Raw genomic sequence first — 18,301 nt, forward strand, 5'->3', positions numbered from 1 at the left:
CCTAAATCCCTAAAGTTTATCAACAAGATAACAAACAGAAAAGCAAAATTTGTGATAATAATGAAAAAAAAATCCGTACGTGACTGTTTAATACGTTTTTATTCGTTATGACTTTTGAGTTGTTGTTCCTTTTGTTCGGACTTTTAAAGCTTTTCATTTAATTTGTTTAATTAAAGGTCGTACAAAGATAAAATTAAAATTAAACCCCAAAGCCCTAATAGTAGCCTATATAATGAGATTTTAAGAATAGAACTTGAAAAAAAAAAAAAAAAAATAGCAAAGACCTTGTTACAGTGCGCAGCCCAAATTTTTGGTTACGTCTGCTTCCTATAAATCTCAAAGCCGTTTTAGGGTTTTTATTTTATTTTCAGCTGTAGAGTGTCGATTTTTAGTTTAGTTTCAGCTCGTCATGGATCATTACGATGATGATATGGAATCAGCAGGGGCGAACTCTTACAGCGATGTTGAAGATATCGGAGGCGATGATGATGTTGAAGATACTGAAGGCCATGACGACGAAGGCCGTTTGCATGAGGAAGACATAATTCAATCACAGAAAGGTTACGTAGTTCTCAAGGAAGAAGACATTCGCAGGCATCAAAGAGACGATATCGGAAGGGTTTCCACGGCTTTCTCTATAAGCCAAGTCGAAGCGATCGCTCTGCTTCTTCACTATCACTGGCACTTTGGTAAATTCGAAGAGGAATGGTTTTCGGACGAAGAGAGAGTCCGTGAAGCCGTAGGTATACTGAAGGAGCCCGTCGTTGATGTTCATGGTCAAAAACTCATCCAATGTGGGATTTGCTTCGAATCGTACACTTCAGGGGAAATCGCTAGGGTTTCGTGTGGTCATCCTTATTGCATTACTTGCTGGGCGGGTTACATCACTACAAAAATCGAAAGCGGTCCGGGATGTTTAAGGATTAAATGTCCTGAGCCTTCTTGTTCCGCTGCGGTTGGTCAAGATTTGATCGTTAAGGTTAGTAAGGTAGAAGATAAGGAGAAGTACTATAGATATTTACTTAGATCTTACGTGGAGGAAAACGTAGGGAGAATAAAATGGTGTCCATCACCGGGATGTGAATGCGCGATTGATTATGGTGATGGTGGGACTGGAAGTAGTGAGACTAGTAGTTATGATATTACTTGTTTGTGTTCGCAAAGCTTTTGTTGGAATTGCAGTGAATTAGATGCTCACAGTCCTGTGGACTGTGAAACCGTGTTAAAATGGACATCCAAGAACGAGGATGAGTCCGGGAACAGGGATTGGATTGTTGCGAATTCAAAGCCTTGTCCTAAATGCAATCGTCCGATCGAGAAGAACGACGGATGTAACCATATGACATGCTCATCTCCGTGTAAACATCAGTTTTGTTGGATTTGTCTTAAACCATATAAGGATCACTTGGCTTGCAACAGGTTTGTTCATGATCAGACTGAAGATACGAGAAAATCTATTCAAAATGAAATCGTGAGATACACGCATTATTACCTAAGATGGGCAACTAATCAGTCGTCGAGGCTAAAGGCTATGAGTGATCTGGAGATATTGCAATCGGTGCAGCTTAAGGAGCTTAGTGACACACAGGGCAAACCAGAAACTGAGTTTGAGTTCATTGTAGAGGCATGGCATCAGGTTAGTAAAAGTATTTTAACAACTCTCTTATTTGTATAGCACTGGAAAGAACATATATAATCTAAGAAAATCTACATGGATGCGTTGTTGACCATATATTGTTGTTACAACATTGACTTAACATGTAACATTGCAAAGCTTTTATTTAGATCTTATATGATTGAACAATTACTGACTATGTAATTGGCGAAACTGTTGTAGATCATCGAATGTAGAAGGTTCTTGAAATGGACCTATGTGTATGGATTTTACCTACCTCCTCGTGAACATGCCAAGAAAGAATTGTTCGAATATTTGCAAGGTAAAGTTGTGATACCGAAACACGTTTTAAATTTGTCTATTTTAGCTAATTAAAATATTTTTTTCTGTATATATTGTTGTCACCAGGGGATGCTGAATCAAGTTTGGATAGGCTTCATCATTGTGTAGAGACGGAGTTGAAACAGTTTATCCATAAAACTGATGCTGATTCAACCAAAAAGTTCGATAGCTTCAGGAAGAAATTAATTGATTTGACTTCGGTAACTAAAAAATTCTTCGAAAATTTGGTGACAGCTTTGGAGAATGATCTTGCTGATGTGACACACAAAGGGAACGAGTCAGCAGCACAAGGATCTGATTTTAGCCTCTACCACCAAATGCTAAACACACAATTATCTTATGGTGAAGGGTTCGTGGAAGAATGGTTAGAGGACTATAGTGACGTCGTTTGACACGAGCCTTCTTATTTCAGAAGACAAAAGGTATTATTATATGAAGCTCATGCGATCTCTCTGCATCGGTTTAATAATAATTCCTTAGTTAATTCTTAGCAATTTGGATAGTCTTTTCTTTTTTTGTTTTTTTTTCTTCTCTTTCCTATAAACCTTTGGTTATTCTCTATTATGAAATGATTTTTTTTTTCTTTTTCACGTTGCTACTCGACCTTAAAATTTTTGATTACTTGATCGTACACAATTTTGATCAAAACAATTATCATTACTTCTTGTCCAAAAAGATTCTACAGGTGAAGGAGAAAATTTATTTTTCTTCATTTCTTTGAAAAAATAAAATTACATGCATTTGTTCAACGCTTGAGTAATCTTGATCACAATATATCATTATATCATATTTACTGACTGTGAGGCTTATGAATGGGACTACAGAATCTTCAGGTTCTTACCACTTGTATTACAATGCGAGACCCTAAGAAAACTAGAAGCCTAGAACAGACAATGCGAGGCCGAAGACCCTAAGAACCGACCGGATCACTCATGAGTCATGACTCAACGAGAACATTTTAGTCCTATTTGGGCCAACGTTGCCCATAGAAAATAGTCCACATTTGCTAACCTGTGGAACGCACTCAATTAAATAATTAAACTCTATAGATATACACGGCAAAAGACAGGATGACTACAAAATGGGTAGACACATACTTGGAAGCTCGGAGGCAAACTACCCATGATTATATTGCAATCTAATTCAATAGAGGGAGAGCACCAACGAAGAAAGCTAAAATTATCAAACTTGGTGACTTGAGAGAAAGAAATGAAAGAGCATCAAATGCTCACATCAACCCATGTTTTGAATACTCATATAACGTCTGAGAATGATTAAACATTCTAAATCATAATTAAATCAAAAGATAAACAACATAATATATTAATATTGTAAAAATCAGTTTGATTATTTTTATTCCTTCCAACCAATTTCTTCGAACGACATAGTGGGATCTTTATCAAAATCTATTTATAAACAAAATCAGGTTGCATGTAAACATTATCTTTGTTAATTTTTAATAATTTTATGGAATTTAAATATACGGACTTAAACATTAGACTAAAACTAGATTTGTAACATACCATAAATCTGGATCTAAAGTGGATATGAAAACAATGCAACAAAATGTATAGTTTGTTAAAACAAAATCTACATATTATTAAACCAAAACTACAAATTATTAAACCAAATCTTGAGTTATTTAGATTTTAATATTAATTTATATTATTGTTGATAGTAAAGGGAGAAAAATTGTTAAACTCCGTAGCAATTTACCTTATAATAATATGTAAATGTTCATCAACTAGAAAATAAAATCTTTCCTCAATAAAATTTTATAACCAATTTTTGTATTTCACCTACAAACCCAAGAGATATTTTTTTCTTTATTGACTAATTGAAGTGTATGCATTCAGTTCTCTGAGATAAAAACACGTGGTGAATGCTTATTGGTTCTTTTTTTTGGAACACAAATGCTTATTGGTTAATTTCATTTTCTTACGCTGTCGTTTATTAAAGGTCCATAAAATGATTGATCCCCAAGGGCCAAAATAATACTTGGTTGAAACCCTACTTAAGTAGCCTTATAAAAAGGAGATAATTAGAAGAGACGCAGCAGCAGCTAAAACTTATCAGAGAGCAGCCATAATTATCCGAGGAGTTGCATTCTTCAGCTTCCTATAGATTAACCTCAAATTATTTTTAGGGTTTGTTTTTTTTTTTTCTTGGTTTCAGCCGGCCATGGATTATCCAGATGATGATGACATAATCTATATCGAATCAGACGAAGAAGAGAATCTTCCCAGCGATGACGAAGAGAATCTTCCCAGCGATGACGAAGAGAATCTTCTCAGCGATGATGAAGATAAAGACTACGCTGTATTCGCCGAGGAAGAGATAAAACGAGCATCGAAAAGTTACGTAGTTCTCAAGGAAGAACACATCCACAAGCGTCAAAGAGACGATATCGAACGAGTTTTTACCGTTCTCTCTATCAGCCAAGCCGAAGCAATCGCTCTGCTTCTTCACCATCGTTGGAGTGTTAGTAAAGTCCAAGATGAATGGTTTAAAGACGAGGATAGAATCCGTGAAACCGTTGGTATACTCAAGGAGCCTATCGTTGATGTTAATGGTGGAAATGTCGAATGTGGGATTTGCTTCGAATCATACCCTCCAGGAGAGATCGAAAGGGTTTCTTGTGGTCATCCTTATTGCAAGACTTGCTGGACTGGTTACATCACTACCAAAATCGAAGACGGTTCTGGATGTTTGAGAATTGTATGTCCTGAGCCTTCTTGTCCTGCTGCTGTTGGTCAAGATTTGATCGATAAGGTCGCTGAGAAGGAAGACAAGGACAAGTATAATAGATATTTACTCAGGTCTTACGTCGAAGAAGGGAAGAAGATTAAATGGTGTCCATCACCGGGATGCGAATACGCTGTTGATTTTCATGGAAGTAGTACTAGTAACGATGTTTCTTGTCTGTGTTCCTTTAGGTTTTGCTATAACTGCTGTGAAGACGCTCACACTCCCGTGGACTGTGACACGGTGGAGAAGTGGTTACTAAAGAACAGAGATGAGTCCGAGAACACGAATTGGATACTTGCTAAGACAAAGCCTTGTCCTAAATGCAAGCGTCTGATCGAGAAGAACAATGGATGTAACCATATGTCATGCACAGCTCCGTGTCATTTACATTTTTGTTGGGCTTGCCTTGAACCATTGGCAGGTCACAAGGCTTGCAATGGGTTTAAAGCAGAAACTCAGGATGAAACTAAGAGAAAAAGGGCTAAAGATGCCATCGACAAATACACACATTATTATGAAAGATGGGAATTCAATCAATCGTCCAGGCTCCAGGCTGCAAGTGATTTGGAGAAATGGGAATCCATGGGGATTAAGGAGCTCAGTATAATATTAGGCACACCAGAGACTCAGCTCCAATTCACCGTAGAGGCATGGCTTCAAGTTAGTAAAAATATATATATAGATGATTCTTTGCTTATAGTAACACTTCAATACCGTTGAAAACGTTTTTGGGATGTAACCGAGTTGAGTTATTTGCATTGTAGAATAAACGATAAAAGCCTTAACTATATTATATTGTTAAACTATCTTGAAGACAATTTTATGACTAGTATCCTGAAAAGTGTGACTAGCTAGTATGATCATTCCACCATTACGCGTAGGAATCACCAACGAGACTTTAAGTTAGATTTTTTTAAATCACAAGAAAAAAGAGTATCATTACATAGTAGGCAAAAAAACGAGAAAATTGAATAATCATCTTAATGGCAGATGAAATAATTTTGGAATAGTGAAATCATTCCGCCAGTATGAGAGAGTTACCAATGAGCCTCTAAGTTAAGAATTTGATTAACTACAACATTGTTATTGACATGCAAATTGGTTTGACTGTTATATAGATCATCGAATGTAGGAGGGTCTTGAAATGGACCTATGCATATGGATACTACCTACTTAATCATGAACCCAACAAGCGAGGATTTTTCGAGTATTTGCAAGGTCAGTTTTTTTTTGGTATGGAAACACTTATTAGTTTGTGTGTCCCATTAATTTGAGCAGAACATTGGTTGTGTTTATTGTTCATCAGGGGAAGCGGAAACTGGTTTGGAGAGACTTCACCAATGTGCAGAGGAAGAGTTGAAACAGTTTATCTGTAAAAGCAAAGACCCGCGGCAAGATATTATAAAGTTCCAGGTGAAACTGATTAGTTTGAATAGAGCAACCAAAACCTACTTCGAAAATCTGGTGAAAGCTTTGGAGAATGGTCTTGTTGATGTCACACACAATGAAACCCAACCCACAAAAGAATATGAATCTCTTAGCAAAACTATCAAGAGACGCAAGACCCTCGCCACCGCCAGAAATGTTTAGCAACTTGGAAATATTTTTTATGTGACTTGTGTGTTTGCTGAGAAAGAAAGACCGTAGGGGTTTTATTTGTTTAGTATTAAGGTAGTGAAACCTTGGTACTTATTTTGGCTTTTGAATCTTCTTGATTGCTTGATGTCTTGCAATTTTGTTGATTTCCATAAATTGTAAAGTCTCGTTCTGAAGAATTCTTCGAGATCAATACGGCAAATGTAGTCTCCTTCAAGTGGAAGAAAAATGACATTTTCAAATTTCAACACGTGCCATTCAAACATCATTGTGAAACTTCGACAAGCAAAACAAATGATCACACTAGCTAACTTGAATTGTGATTTGTGAGAACTTCAACATCTATAGGAAACAAATATTCTCGTTTATCAATTCTCCTTTTAACATAAAAGCTAACCATAACTTTTTTCTGAAGTCCAACTAAATTATACAAGAACATGAAAAGGAGAGAAAATAATGAAATAAAACTAAAAATATCATATCGGAGTATCGGACCCATCCACCTAATCTCCTACCTTGCGACTTCATCTACCCACCACGTTTATTATATGATTTAGTAAAAAGAAGTTTCTTTTACCAATCACAACTTTTTAATTGTCTTGAAAGTGGAAGAATGATCATACCTTCAAACTTTGGACTCAGTTGTGTTAAAAAAATAAATACTTTTATCCAACACAGTAAATAACGAGACATATATATATATATAAACACTACTATGCCCACTCAACTTACATTAGAACATTATCAACTAGTTTTTGCTCCTTTGGTTGTCCGAACAAATTAACCACACACAAAAAATGAGTGAAGCAAAGGGTCACGTATTGTTATTTCCATATCCAATACAAGGTCACATTAACCCAATGGTCCAACTCGCTAAACGCTTATCCAAAAATGGCCTCACCATCACACTCATCAACGCCTCCAAAGACCACCGTGAACCTTACACCTCCGACAACTATTCCATTACTGTCCACACCATCCACGACGGTTTCTTTCCTCATGAGCACCCTCACGCCAAGTTCGTAGACCTCGACCGTTTCAACAACTCTACTTCTCGTAGCCTCGCCGATTTCATCTCTAGGTATATATATACATGAAATTTTATCTTTGTCAATTACGAAACTATGGTTAGCTAGCTTTTATGACATGGCTATTGTTTCAGCTCTTCTGACTATGCTTTCCGTGGTCGCTTCGCTAGGCGGTGGTTTAGTATAATTAATTATATATATCAACCACTTTTCATGTTTATACAAAGTAATTCAGCCACATCTACATATCTATTATACAAACATCCATATAGCTTTTTTTTAAGAATTTAAAATAGTTTGGATATAATGCAACTCCGTGTAAAACAATAAAACATAATTATTATTATAACTACTGCTAAATTATGTTACTAAGCTTTTTGATAAAATTAAATGCAAAACTTTATAAATCTCTATTCATATATTTCCCTTGTACATGCAGTGCGAAGTTGTCGGACAATCCACCAAAAGCTCTTATCTATGATCCATTCATGCCCTTTTCATTGGACGTAGCCAAGGACTTGGGTCTATACGTTGTGGCCTATTTCACTCAACCATGGTTGGCTAGCCTTGTTTACTACCACATCAACGAAGGCACCTACGATGTTCCCGTTGATAGACACGAGAACCCAACGCTTGCTTCTTTTCCAGGTTTCCCATTGTTAAGCCAAGATGATCTGCCTTCGTTTGCATGCGAAAAAGGATCGTACCCTCTTATACATGACTTTGTGGTTAGTCAATTCTCTAATTTGCGGCAAGCTGATTGCATTCTCTGTAACACTTTTGATCAGCTTGAACCTAAGGTACGGTTATAATTTAGATATTGTTTTGGTCATGTACTTGAGTTTAGAGAAGGTGGAAAGTTTTGTGGAACGTCTTTTCTTTCTTTACAGGTAATGAAATGGATGAATAATCAGTGGCCAGTGAAGAACATTGGACCGGTGGTTCCGTCGAAGTACTTGGATAACCGGTTGCCAGAAGACAAAGATTACGAACTCGAGAACTCGACAGAGCCAGACCAGTCTGTTTTGAACTGGTTGGGGAAAAGGCGGGCGAAGTCGGTGGTTTACGTGGCGTTCGGGACATTGGTGGCTTTGAGCGAAAAACAGATGAAGGAAACCGCAATGGCGATTAAAAAAACTGGATATCAGTTCTTGTGGTCCGTTAGAGAATCTGAGAGAACCAAACTACCCTCTGGTTTTATTGAAGAGATGGAGGGGAGAGACTGTGGACTTGTAGCTAAGTGGGTTCCTCAGCTAGAGGTTTTAGTACATGAATCAATCGGGTGTTTCGTATCACACTGCGGATGGAACTCAACACTGGAGGCACTGTGCTTAGGAGTTCCAATGGTGGGAATGCCTCAGTGGACGGATCAGCCAACGAATGCAAAGTTCATAGAGGATGTGTGGAAGATTGGGGTTAGAGTGAAGACTGATGGTCAAGGGCTCGCAAGTGAGGAAGAGATTGCCAGATGCGTTGTTGAGGTCATGGAAGGAGAGGGAGGAAAAGAGATGAGGAAGAATGTTAAGAAACTTAAGGTGTTGGCTCGTGAAGCTATCTCTGAAGGAGGTAGTTCCGACAAGAATATTAACGACTTTGTTGCTCTTTTCACTTAAACAATTTAAAACTGTGATGTCGTCAGTTTACTAGTTGTTTACCTAATATATGTCTTCTGTGTCGGTTACATTCCGAGTAAATCTTGTTTGCCTCCGTTGGTTGTCCTCTGCAAACAAATCCATATCTGAACTCTGTTAATTAATAAGAAGAGACATCTAATTTTATTTAAGACATAAAGAGCTTTCTTGCTACTTATATAAATATTGTACATTTTTATCTCAAAACGCTCAGTTCTGTGGCATTAGAGAAGTCTAATAGCTCGATGAAGTACTTTCCGTGGTATACATTATACATTGTTACACTATAAGACAGTGACAAATCTGAGAGGGCCGTTTCCTTTTGTTTCTTTGTACGGAGTTTTTAGTAAACATGAGAAGAGAGCTCTTGAAACATGAGAAGAGAGCTCTTGAATTGCTATGTTCCTCGTGTTTCTGAGTCAAACCTCTCCTGGTCTTTTGTATTATTTCCTGAAATATTACCCATTTGATTGAGAAAACAAACTCATAGTCTATGAATTTAAGAGCTAGGTTCTATAGTCCGTTAAGGATAAGAAAGATCACGATTTTAGCAGAATTCAGCTTAGATATGGTGAAACTAGAATGCAAAATATAAATGATAAAGAGTTGTTAAGAGAAAGCTTTTTACCAAGGGAACTTGAATGTATCTTTCCACCATCCCTGTTTTGAGCAGTGTACAAAGATCTTGTCCAATCGAACTATGATCTCAGAAAATGTTGGCCTAACAAAAGTTTCCGTATCCCAGCATTCCTCAATCAATCTGTGTAAATAATAATTGAACCAGTGAGCAGCAATAGGTTGGATAACGCAAGGATATATCAAGGACCAAGCAAATGATGTCACTTTACCCTAAGTGTAAAAACAAGTTCCCTGCAGTTTTGGTTTTATGTTACAAAGTTGATAAAGATTAGAACACTTACTCTCTTAACTCTTGAGGGCAACTTTTGGTCTTGGCCTTAAACGAAGGTCGTCTTCCTTCCAAACACATTAGCTTCACTGCCTCTTCTGGGGGCTTAGGATGGAAAGGTTGTACTCCTTCGATCATCTGAAAAATTTATACAATAAACTTAATCAAATATTACTGCAATGGGATTTGTTACAGAATGGTTGAGAAACAGAAAAACTACTTTTAGAGAGCATATAGTTGAGTGGATTAAACTCAGACGCCAACAAACACAGAGGAGCATTATTGGCAAGCATGTTTGACCATTAGAATAACAAATAGCTACCTCATATAAGACTGACATCACCAATTATGAATTCATAAGGTACCTACCTCATATAATACGACACCAAAAGAGTAAGAATCCACACTCCTGTCAAATACTTCATCTTTGTAAACCTCAGGTGCCATACAGTAATCTGCAAACGATAAACAAAATCATCTGATTAAACCATAGCCTCATGGAAATTGATAATTCTTATGAGTGTTTTCAAAAAGTAGAAACAGTTTCAATACTTAATAGTTGTATCAAAGTTTCTCAGAAATCTAGATGTTTGATCTACATCCTGTTTGCCCAAAAAAAGATTCCCATCCTGTGCCCACAATCCTGGTGCTAGAACTCTGTTGAGAGTCCCAAATGCGAGGCCGTGGGTCGAGATTTTTAAATTTACAAATGAGATATGGACAATTCTTTTGGGCAGCCAGAAGGGACTAAGCATTTAGAACTTACTTGAAGGATCTATATGGGCAGCGTGATTAAGGATTCTGGATTTATCAGATGATAACTTCGTAAAACTTATTAACCCAAACCCGGCCACCTTCAGATGTCCTCCATTATCGAGCATAATATTTCTGGCACCTTACAAGAAGTTGCAAAAATTAGATAACGAGGGTCCAAATCAACGTTCTCATAAAACTTAACGTGGAGATACTTCTTTATTTAGTTGTCTTACTTGGGTTTGAGATCACAGTGGATTACTGGTTCTGGTTTACATTCATGAAGATAATTCATTCCCCTGAGAAGAGTCAAATGATTTGTTTAGAAGATTAAAAACGCGGTTATAATTTAAATCCAATCTTGCAAAAGAAAAAGCACATGCCTGGCCATATCAAGGGCAAATCTTAGAACTTTGGCCGGAGAAAGACGACCTTTCTTTTGAAGATAGCTCCCCAGGTCACCCTGCAAGTTATCAACAATCCGACAAAATTAATTCCTGCAATCCAACAATTTCTTAATGAGGGAAAAATCTTGTAAGGTGTAAAAAGACTGAGAAACTTACTTTAGGATGGTACTCGGACACAATCATCATGGGGACGTTTTGAGTAACCGCTCCAACAAATTGCACAACATTAGGATGACGAACCTTCTCGAATAAAGTAAGTTCGTGTTTGAACGCATTTCTGTGTGTAAACAATAAAACTCAGATGATAAGATTGCAGAGCAAACGTAATACATGAAAAGCAAACAGGATTATATATAACACAGAGCCAGAGGGAATGGAGTAGAATTCAGAAAATATTACCGAAAATGCATAATCATAGAGGATTATATAGGAACTATTATTGAAAAATCATGCAGCTCAGATCATCATCACTAGGAACCTAACAAATGCTTTCAATGATCTATAAATTAAGTCAAGAAGAAATTGAAGCTCCTTTTCGACCTATTGACCTGTTTGCTAACTAAGAGAGATACTCATTAAAGAGAAGATTTAACGTACATAGTTTCAGGATCCTTGTAGAGATCCTTATCAAGTATCTTTACAGATACCTTTGTTCCATTCCATTTAGCCACTTGATATATTCCCTGCTATATAGTACTTTGTTAAAAAGCATAAAATGGAGAAGACTAAGACATCATTACAGGAAAGTCAGGGAACAGAGAGCTCTTGCCTTTGAAATACCATCAGCTTTCCGAACTTGAAGTTCTTGTGGATTTAACTCGTATTCAGGAACTTCACGAGGATTTGTCACAGCCATCGGTGTCCTTTTGGTTTTCTAAAAACCAAGAAGAAATCGGAACTATAAGCACATTGAAGATATATGAAAAGAACAGAGCTCAATGTATGAAAAGAATAGAGCTCGTACTGGAACTTTAGCTCCACGGGCTTTCAAAATGTTGAAAACATCCATGTTACCATAGTACTTAGCATCAGCAGCTGCCTATCCACACAACACAACCAAATTTCAAAACCAAAAAGCACAAATCTAACCAAAAGAGAACCGATTCAAGTCGTGAAACCAGAAGAATCACATTACCGTGCTTCCCCAACGATCTCTAGCATCGATGTTAGCCCTCCTGGTAAGAAGCAGCTTCACAACGTCAACGTGACCTTCACAAGCAGCGATATGAAGAGCCGTACGACCATCAAGATCAATACTATTAACATCAATCCCTTCATCGAGCAGATCCTGAACACCTTCAACATCACCTCTACAAGCCACAAACAGAAGCTGCATAGTGGCGTCGAGATTATCCGGCACAGCCAGCTGCGGACGGTTGTTAGAACCTTCAGGACTCCGGCGAATCGGATCTAGAGACGATTGTCGGCCGAAACTGAAACGCATATTGATCCGGCGAGGATCATGTGAAGCTTGACGCGTGAATTGACGACTAAGCGTCCGACGAAGCGATCCAGTTGAGAATTGTCTCGAGATTCCTCGTTTTAGCTGCCCCGCGATATTCGCCATGATTTTGAAAAAGTCCTCTTTCTCTCTTCTTCCTCCCTCTCTTTCGTCTTCTTCTCAGAACACAAAAACTAAAAAAATCGATTGGGTGGATAATCACATTTTTTTTTTTCAATTTTTTTTTTTGGTTTTGATTCACGAGAAAGTTGAATTGATCTGTGGGGATTATGTTGAGATCCGTCTCAAGCGCGTCGGGTTATCGAGAAGATTTTAATTAAATTAATTAACGACGGGTGACGAAGAAGATATTATTGGCGACTTATTGACTTCGATTTGACTTTTGCTTTCAATCATTGTCCCGCGTAAACATGGACTGTTCTTGATCGTCCACTTTTTTCGGTGGCTTTACCGGATATAAAATTGGGATTATATCTTTTTCATAATTCTGAATTATACCTTAAACTTCCCGGAATTATATAATTAGGTCCTGAAAAGTTATGAGACTGAATAGTCAAGGTCTTTTACGTGGAGCTGACGTGTCTGCCTTATCTAGTTTGAAGCCTTTTGGGCTTTTCTTTGAAGCCATTAATGTCTAAGATCCTTTAAACCGGACCGGACCGGCCGGTTCGACTCACAAATATTAATATACCCGTTCACTTGCCATTTCGTCGGCTTCAGTCTTCTTCAGTAATCAGTAGCAAAAACCTTGGGGCTTCGTCTCTTCAATGGCGGCCATTTCCGTTAGTTCTTCACCATCTCTTCGCTGCTTGAGATCTGCATGTTCCGATTCTCCTCCTGCTCTTGTGTCCACGACGACGCGTGTATCCTTCGCGGCGAAGATTTCATATCTGTCAGGTAATTCTTCGAACCGTGGCGAAGAAATGGGTAAGAGAATGGAGGGAATCGTTAGAAGCGTCGATGGGAAGATCTCTGATGCATCTTTTCCCGAAGCTTCATCTGCGACTCCTAAATCGAAGTACTGTGAATATTAAGCTTCTCCTTTTTGATTTGTAAAAATCAACATTTTTCATGCAATTATCTTTTGGAATTGATTGATTGATTTTTTGCCCTCCTAGCTTTTCCTAATATTCTATTGATTCATGTTGTTGAGAGCTATGAAGTATCTTCTTTCTGATTTCAATACTTGACTTTGTTGCTTCTTCACAGAATTAAATTCCTGAACACTGTTCCGTCATAATATCATTAATGTTTTCTTTGTACGCTAAAGCAGGGTGAGGAAGCACACAATTTCAGTGTTTGTTGGAGATGAAAGCGGAATGATTAACAGGATTGCAGGAGTCTTTGCGAGGAGAGGATACAATATTGAGAGTCTTGCTGTTGGTCTGAACAGAGACAAGGCTCTATTCACCATTGTTGTTTGTGGAACTGAAAGGGTACTTCAGCAGGTCATCGAGCAGCTCCTGAAGCTCGTTAATGTTCTAAAGGTTGTCATTTTCTAAATCCCACTTCTCAGTTTCTACTTCACAATGGTACGGATCAGCTGATTTGCTTGTAGAATTTGGTGGACTTATCAGGATTATGTTCAGAATTCGAATTTGTGCTTAGAATCTTTAGTCATTTGTTTTAAAAGATTTCATTTTCGATTTCCTTGTCCATTCCCTGAATCGTCTTTGACTTGCCAATCAGGTTGAAGATATCTCAAGTGAGCCGCAAGTGGAGCGTGAACTGATGCTTGTAAAAGTCAATGCAAATCCAGAATCCAGGGCAGAGGTAGACTTCCTTGCCTATGGGAAATAAGAGTTTACTGTACTTGTTTGTAGTCTAGTGCATAGGTGGTGTTTATTTTCTTTTCAATTTTGACTAGTTTCTGTCTATGAATTTACAGATCATGTGGCTAGTTGACACATTCAGGGCAAAAGTTGTAGACATTGCAGAACATGCATTGACTATTGAGGTACATCTGCTTATGATTTATGTTGTTCTTGATATCTGTTTCGCACTATAACCTATGTGTTTTAGACTTCTTTTTTGACCCTCTTACTAATCATTGGAATACATAAGAAAATATTTAGGGTATCGTTTAGAAAATGCTGTCCAGTGGTTGGATTTTCGTTACCTTTTGAAACTGGTGACAATCCTCATGCAGACTCAATTATGGTGGATGTAGATGTAGTTTTTGTGTATTAAGGATATCTGTCTGTCTGCTAATTTAATATAATAGAGAAATATCTTCAATAGCTTGCTACCCTTGACATCCTATTGCCTATGCTGATTTCGGTGGGAGTGCTCAATGTTGTTTATGAATGTTAGAGAAGCTGGACCATAAACATATTGTTGTTTTCTTCTTGGTTAGGAGGATATGGAATAAAAATAATTGGGTTCTCTATTTCACATATATCAGATCTTTAGTAATAATTTAAAGCTATCTTGCAGGTAACTGGAGATCCTGGAAAAATGATTGCTGTAGAAAGAAATTTGGAAAAGTTTCAGATCAGAGAGATTGTACGGACAGGAAAGGTAGTGTAGATTGTTTGACTTCTTACATCATCTAGTTTGTGTTTTCTAATGTATGTATGAGTTAGTTACGTCTTTGAGTGGGCATAAAGACATAGATTTCAGTGACTTTCACTAATTTAGGGAAAATGGAATAACGATGTTACATAACAGATAGCACTGAGAAGGGAAAAGATGGGTGCAACTGCTCCATTTTGGCGATTTTCAGCAGCATCCTATCCAGATCTCAAGAAGCAAGCACCTGTTAGTGTTCTTCGAGGTAGCAAAAAAGAAGCCACGGTCCCTCAAAATATAACAACAGCAGGAGTATGTGCTTCTCTCCTCCTTAGATTGCTTAAGCTCAGCTTTAAGTTTCTCACTTTCCTTTCAAAGATCTTGGTTGCATATTAATAGGTTTGACGGTTTTTCTTCCCTTTATGTGGTTGCTGCCTGTGCATGTGATCAATTGGCACTGCAAGGGGAAATTGACAATCTTTAATGATCTGAAAGTGTTAATAGGCTTGCATTTAGCTGAAAAACGTACAAACTATTGTGCTTTTTCGTGGAGCAGAAATTTTTTGAAGCTTGCAATTCTAATGTCCTTTTTCGTTTTCTCGCCCTAGCCACACTGAAGGTTTCCAAAGTTTGCTAATCGTACTGCTAAGAGTTTTTTTTTTTCTTTTTTCTTTTTAATGTAGGGAGATGTTTATCCCGTTGAGCCACCTTCTGACCACATGATACATCATGTTCTCGACGCTCACTGGGGACTTCTCACTGATGAGGACGTAAGAGATTTCTTCACTATGTGTATAACATCTATTGGAACCGCCTTGTGATGCATTCCATAAATTTACTAATTAGCAATATGGAAAATTCAGTTATCAGAATGTGGTTTCCATGTCAAGAATTCCACTTATTTTTTCCACTGTCTGTGACTCTGAATTACAAGAATCAGTTCTGTTAGTAGTATGGACCAATGTTTTCCTAGATTTAAAGTTAGACATAGTTAGGTGTGCTTGATTTAGTTAATGATACATCAATGGAGTGTGTACGATAGTTGTGAAGACTGTATTTATTTACTTACATAGCAGAAATTGCAGGAGTTAGGGTTTTCTCTAAGCTATATTGTTTTTTTATTTATCATAGTTATTCTTTTCTGATCTTTCAGACGAGCGGACTACGGTCGCATACTCTATCTTTGCTTGTGAGTGATGTTCCAGGAGTTCTTAATATTGTGACTGGTGTTTTTGCTCGAAGGGGATACAATATTCAGGCATAGTCTTTACCCCTCTTACACGTGCACACACATTTTGTATGGGGTTGACATATTCACTGAAAAATCTTCTTTTTTTTAGAGCTTGGCTGTAGGACATGCTGAAACCAAGGGCATTTCACGCATTACATTAGTTGTTCCTGCAACAGATGAATCGGTCAGCAAATTGGTGCAGCAACTTAATAAACTTGTTGATGTGCATGAGGTGAGATTGCAAAAAGCAACTGTCATTCTTATATATATTAAACAGTATGAATGTTTTTGATGACCAACTTTCCTTTGCTATTGTAGTTCTAGTACCCTTTGTTAAAATGTAGATTAGAGAAAGAGCTTTCTACTAAATCGTTCTGGACTTTTGTATATCATTTCCTTGTCTTGTGTGTTTACTTGGATGAGATCTCTAGTCCTAATAGTCAAAATGGTCGCATACTTCAGAGCATGAACCGCAACCATCCAAGCCGTTATTAATTTTGTGAGGATTTCTGCAGGTCCATGATCTGACTCATTTGCCATTTTCTGAAAGAGAACTGATGCTGATTAAGATTGCCGTGAATGCTGCTGCGAGAAGAGATGTACTAGACATTGCTAGTATTTTCAGGGCTAAAGCTGTTGACGTATCTGATCACACTATTACTTTGCAGGTAAAAAATATTTCTCATAAATTGGGTTTTATTTAGGTGTAATTGCATCTCAGATGAGAAATCCTTTCGATTGGAGATCTTTAAAGTTTCACATCTTTCCATAGGTCTTCTTCACCTTATTTGACTTAATCAGAGTTCCGTTTGAAAAAATATAGGAAGCAGACTTGGATTTTCCATTGTAATCTGTTTGTTCCTTTAGTGTTTGTTTTCGATTTGGTACTGAAATTTGTTGGCTGTGGATATAGCTTACTGGGGATTTAGACAAGATGGTTGCGTTGCAGAGGTTGTTGGAGCCATACGGTATATGCGAGGTTTGTTTCGCAGTCAACTTTCATCTCTGAGTGAATGCTATATTAATTAATAACCCATGAATTATTTACCATGACTCCTGCTCCAGTTGTTCAGATATGTACTTGTAGTCTGTTAGACTAAAAAACAGAGTGAAATCTTAGTCTCTGGTAAAACCAATAACCAAAGCTGGACCCATTTTTCTGATATATATATAAAATTCCATGTCTTGTGGTGGAGCTTAGAACAAGAAACTGTCTGAAAAGCAGTGCTACTGTTTACTAATGCATCGAATTGATATTTGTAATGAACAATCAATCACAGGTTGCAAGAACTGGACGGGTTGCATTGGCTCGTGAATCGGGAGTGGACTCCAAGTATCTTCGTGGATACTCCTTTCCTTTAACAGGCTAACCAGAGTGCATCCATGGAAGTTTGGAACAGCACGAAAACTCTTCAAGGCAAAAATTTCGTTACACAATTTTATGAGCCAACGCAAATAGAGAGCCAGAGAGACTGCGTAGGTACATTTGTGACTTACAAGTATCAGGTTTTTTTTGGGGGTGGCTCCATTTCAGTTCCTTTCTTTTTCAGATAAAAAAAAAAAAGTTGTTAGGAATTCAATTCCTTTCGTTCGTCTTCTTTTTCCAATAGTGTAATCTCGCAAGATAAATTAATCACAGTTTTAAAGTAAGAAGTTACAGAGATCGCTATATGACAAAGAGGAACACAAATGGACTTTGTAAATATGTTTGTAAACATGTTTATAGACTCAAAAAGGTCAAACTAAGTAAGCCTTGACTGAGCCGGACGAGTACCTAATATTTCATATTTGACACTTAACTTGTCTTCATTCATATTTGTCACTTAACTTGTCTTCTTTTAGAGATACTCTGTTCACTTACATTAATAAACTATACGTGAGTTTAATCTACTTTTTCGATATCCATGTGAGAAGTAAAGGAGTTAGATCAATGCAACTATAAAGCAAAATATTTAAAAAGCACATGGTCGGTTTACTCGTTTATTTTAATTTGTCTGTAGTGACTACAGATTTGAATGGATTCATTTTTTTATAACTCTTTTTTTAATTGTTTTGTCGGCGAAAGGAATA

General features: G+C 37.4%; 5 protein-coding genes across 7 annotated transcripts; 4 read left to right on the plus strand and 1 right to left on the minus strand.

Moving 5' to 3' along the window:
- Positions 1–293: 293 nt before the first annotated feature.
- Positions 294–2,615, plus strand: LOC17889425 (probable E3 ubiquitin-protein ligase ARI10). Its single transcript, XM_006296145.2, has 3 exons — positions 294–1,636; positions 1,838–1,937; positions 2,024–2,615. Exons 1-3 carry the CDS (start codon positions 410–412, stop codon positions 2,347–2,349), a joined length of 1,653 nt encoding a protein of 550 aa, XP_006296207.2. The 5' UTR covers positions 294–409; the 3' UTR covers positions 2,350–2,615.
- Positions 2,616–3,952: 1,337 nt separating this feature from the next.
- On the plus strand, positions 3,953–6,480 carry LOC17888601 (probable E3 ubiquitin-protein ligase ARI11). The gene is made up of 3 exons (XM_006293912.2): positions 3,953–5,365; positions 5,824–5,923; positions 6,012–6,480. Exons 1-3 carry the CDS (start codon positions 4,139–4,141, stop codon positions 6,293–6,295), a joined length of 1,611 nt encoding a protein of 536 aa, XP_006293974.1. The 5' UTR covers positions 3,953–4,138; the 3' UTR covers positions 6,296–6,480.
- A 566-nt stretch (positions 6,481–7,046) lies between these two features.
- LOC17889955 (UDP-glycosyltransferase 74C1) lies at positions 7,047–9,010 on the plus strand. Its single transcript, XM_006296192.2, has 3 exons — positions 7,047–7,382; positions 7,769–8,129; positions 8,220–9,010. Exons 1-3 carry the CDS (start codon positions 7,099–7,101, stop codon positions 8,940–8,942), a joined length of 1,368 nt encoding a protein of 455 aa, XP_006296254.1. The 5' UTR covers positions 7,047–7,098; the 3' UTR covers positions 8,943–9,010.
- A 97-nt stretch (positions 9,011–9,107) lies between these two features.
- LOC17889723 (integrin-linked protein kinase 1) lies at positions 9,108–12,790 on the minus strand. 2 transcript variants are annotated; one of them, XM_023784222.1, is made up of 12 exons: positions 12,163–12,788; positions 11,992–12,066; positions 11,797–11,901; positions 11,625–11,710; positions 11,184–11,304; positions 11,004–11,083; positions 10,857–10,919; positions 10,634–10,755; positions 10,237–10,322; positions 9,881–10,005; positions 9,589–9,720; positions 9,108–9,410 (listed from the first exon to the last, which is right to left on the minus strand). In XM_023784222.1, the coding sequence occupies exons 1-12, from the start codon at positions 12,592–12,594 to the stop codon at positions 9,404–9,406; spliced, it is 1,434 nt and encodes a 477-aa protein (XP_023639990.1). In that variant the 5' UTR covers positions 12,595–12,788; the 3' UTR covers positions 9,108–9,403. The 2 variants fall into 2 exon arrangements, with proteins under 2 accessions (XP_023639990.1, XP_006296157.1); XM_006296095.2 differs by lacking the exon at positions 9,108–9,410 and having other exon boundaries at positions 9,585–9,720; positions 12,163–12,790.
- Positions 12,791–13,214: 424 nt separating this feature from the next.
- LOC17888744 (acetolactate synthase small subunit 2, chloroplastic) lies at positions 13,215–17,977 on the plus strand. 2 transcript variants are annotated; one of them, XM_023784373.1, is made up of 12 exons: positions 13,215–13,507; positions 13,760–13,976; positions 14,179–14,262; positions 14,378–14,446; positions 14,926–15,009; positions 15,160–15,312; positions 15,684–15,770; positions 16,154–16,258; positions 16,341–16,463; positions 16,747–16,899; positions 17,145–17,210; positions 17,512–17,977. In XM_023784373.1, the coding sequence occupies exons 1-12, from the start codon at positions 13,257–13,259 to the stop codon at positions 17,599–17,601; spliced, it is 1,482 nt and encodes a 493-aa protein (XP_023640141.1). In that variant the 5' UTR covers positions 13,215–13,256; the 3' UTR covers positions 17,602–17,977. The 2 variants fall into 2 exon arrangements, with proteins under 2 accessions (XP_023640141.1, XP_006294093.1); XM_006294031.2 differs by having other exon boundaries at positions 13,763–13,976.
- Positions 17,978–18,301: the final 324 nt, after the last annotated feature.

The sequence above is a fragment of the Capsella rubella genome, unplaced genomic scaffold (genome assembly GCF_000375325.1).
Source record: "Capsella rubella cultivar Monte Gargano unplaced genomic scaffold, Caprub1_0 scaffold_4, whole genome shotgun sequence".
Classification (NCBI taxonomy): Eukaryota; Viridiplantae; Streptophyta; class Magnoliopsida; order Brassicales; family Brassicaceae; genus Capsella; species Capsella rubella.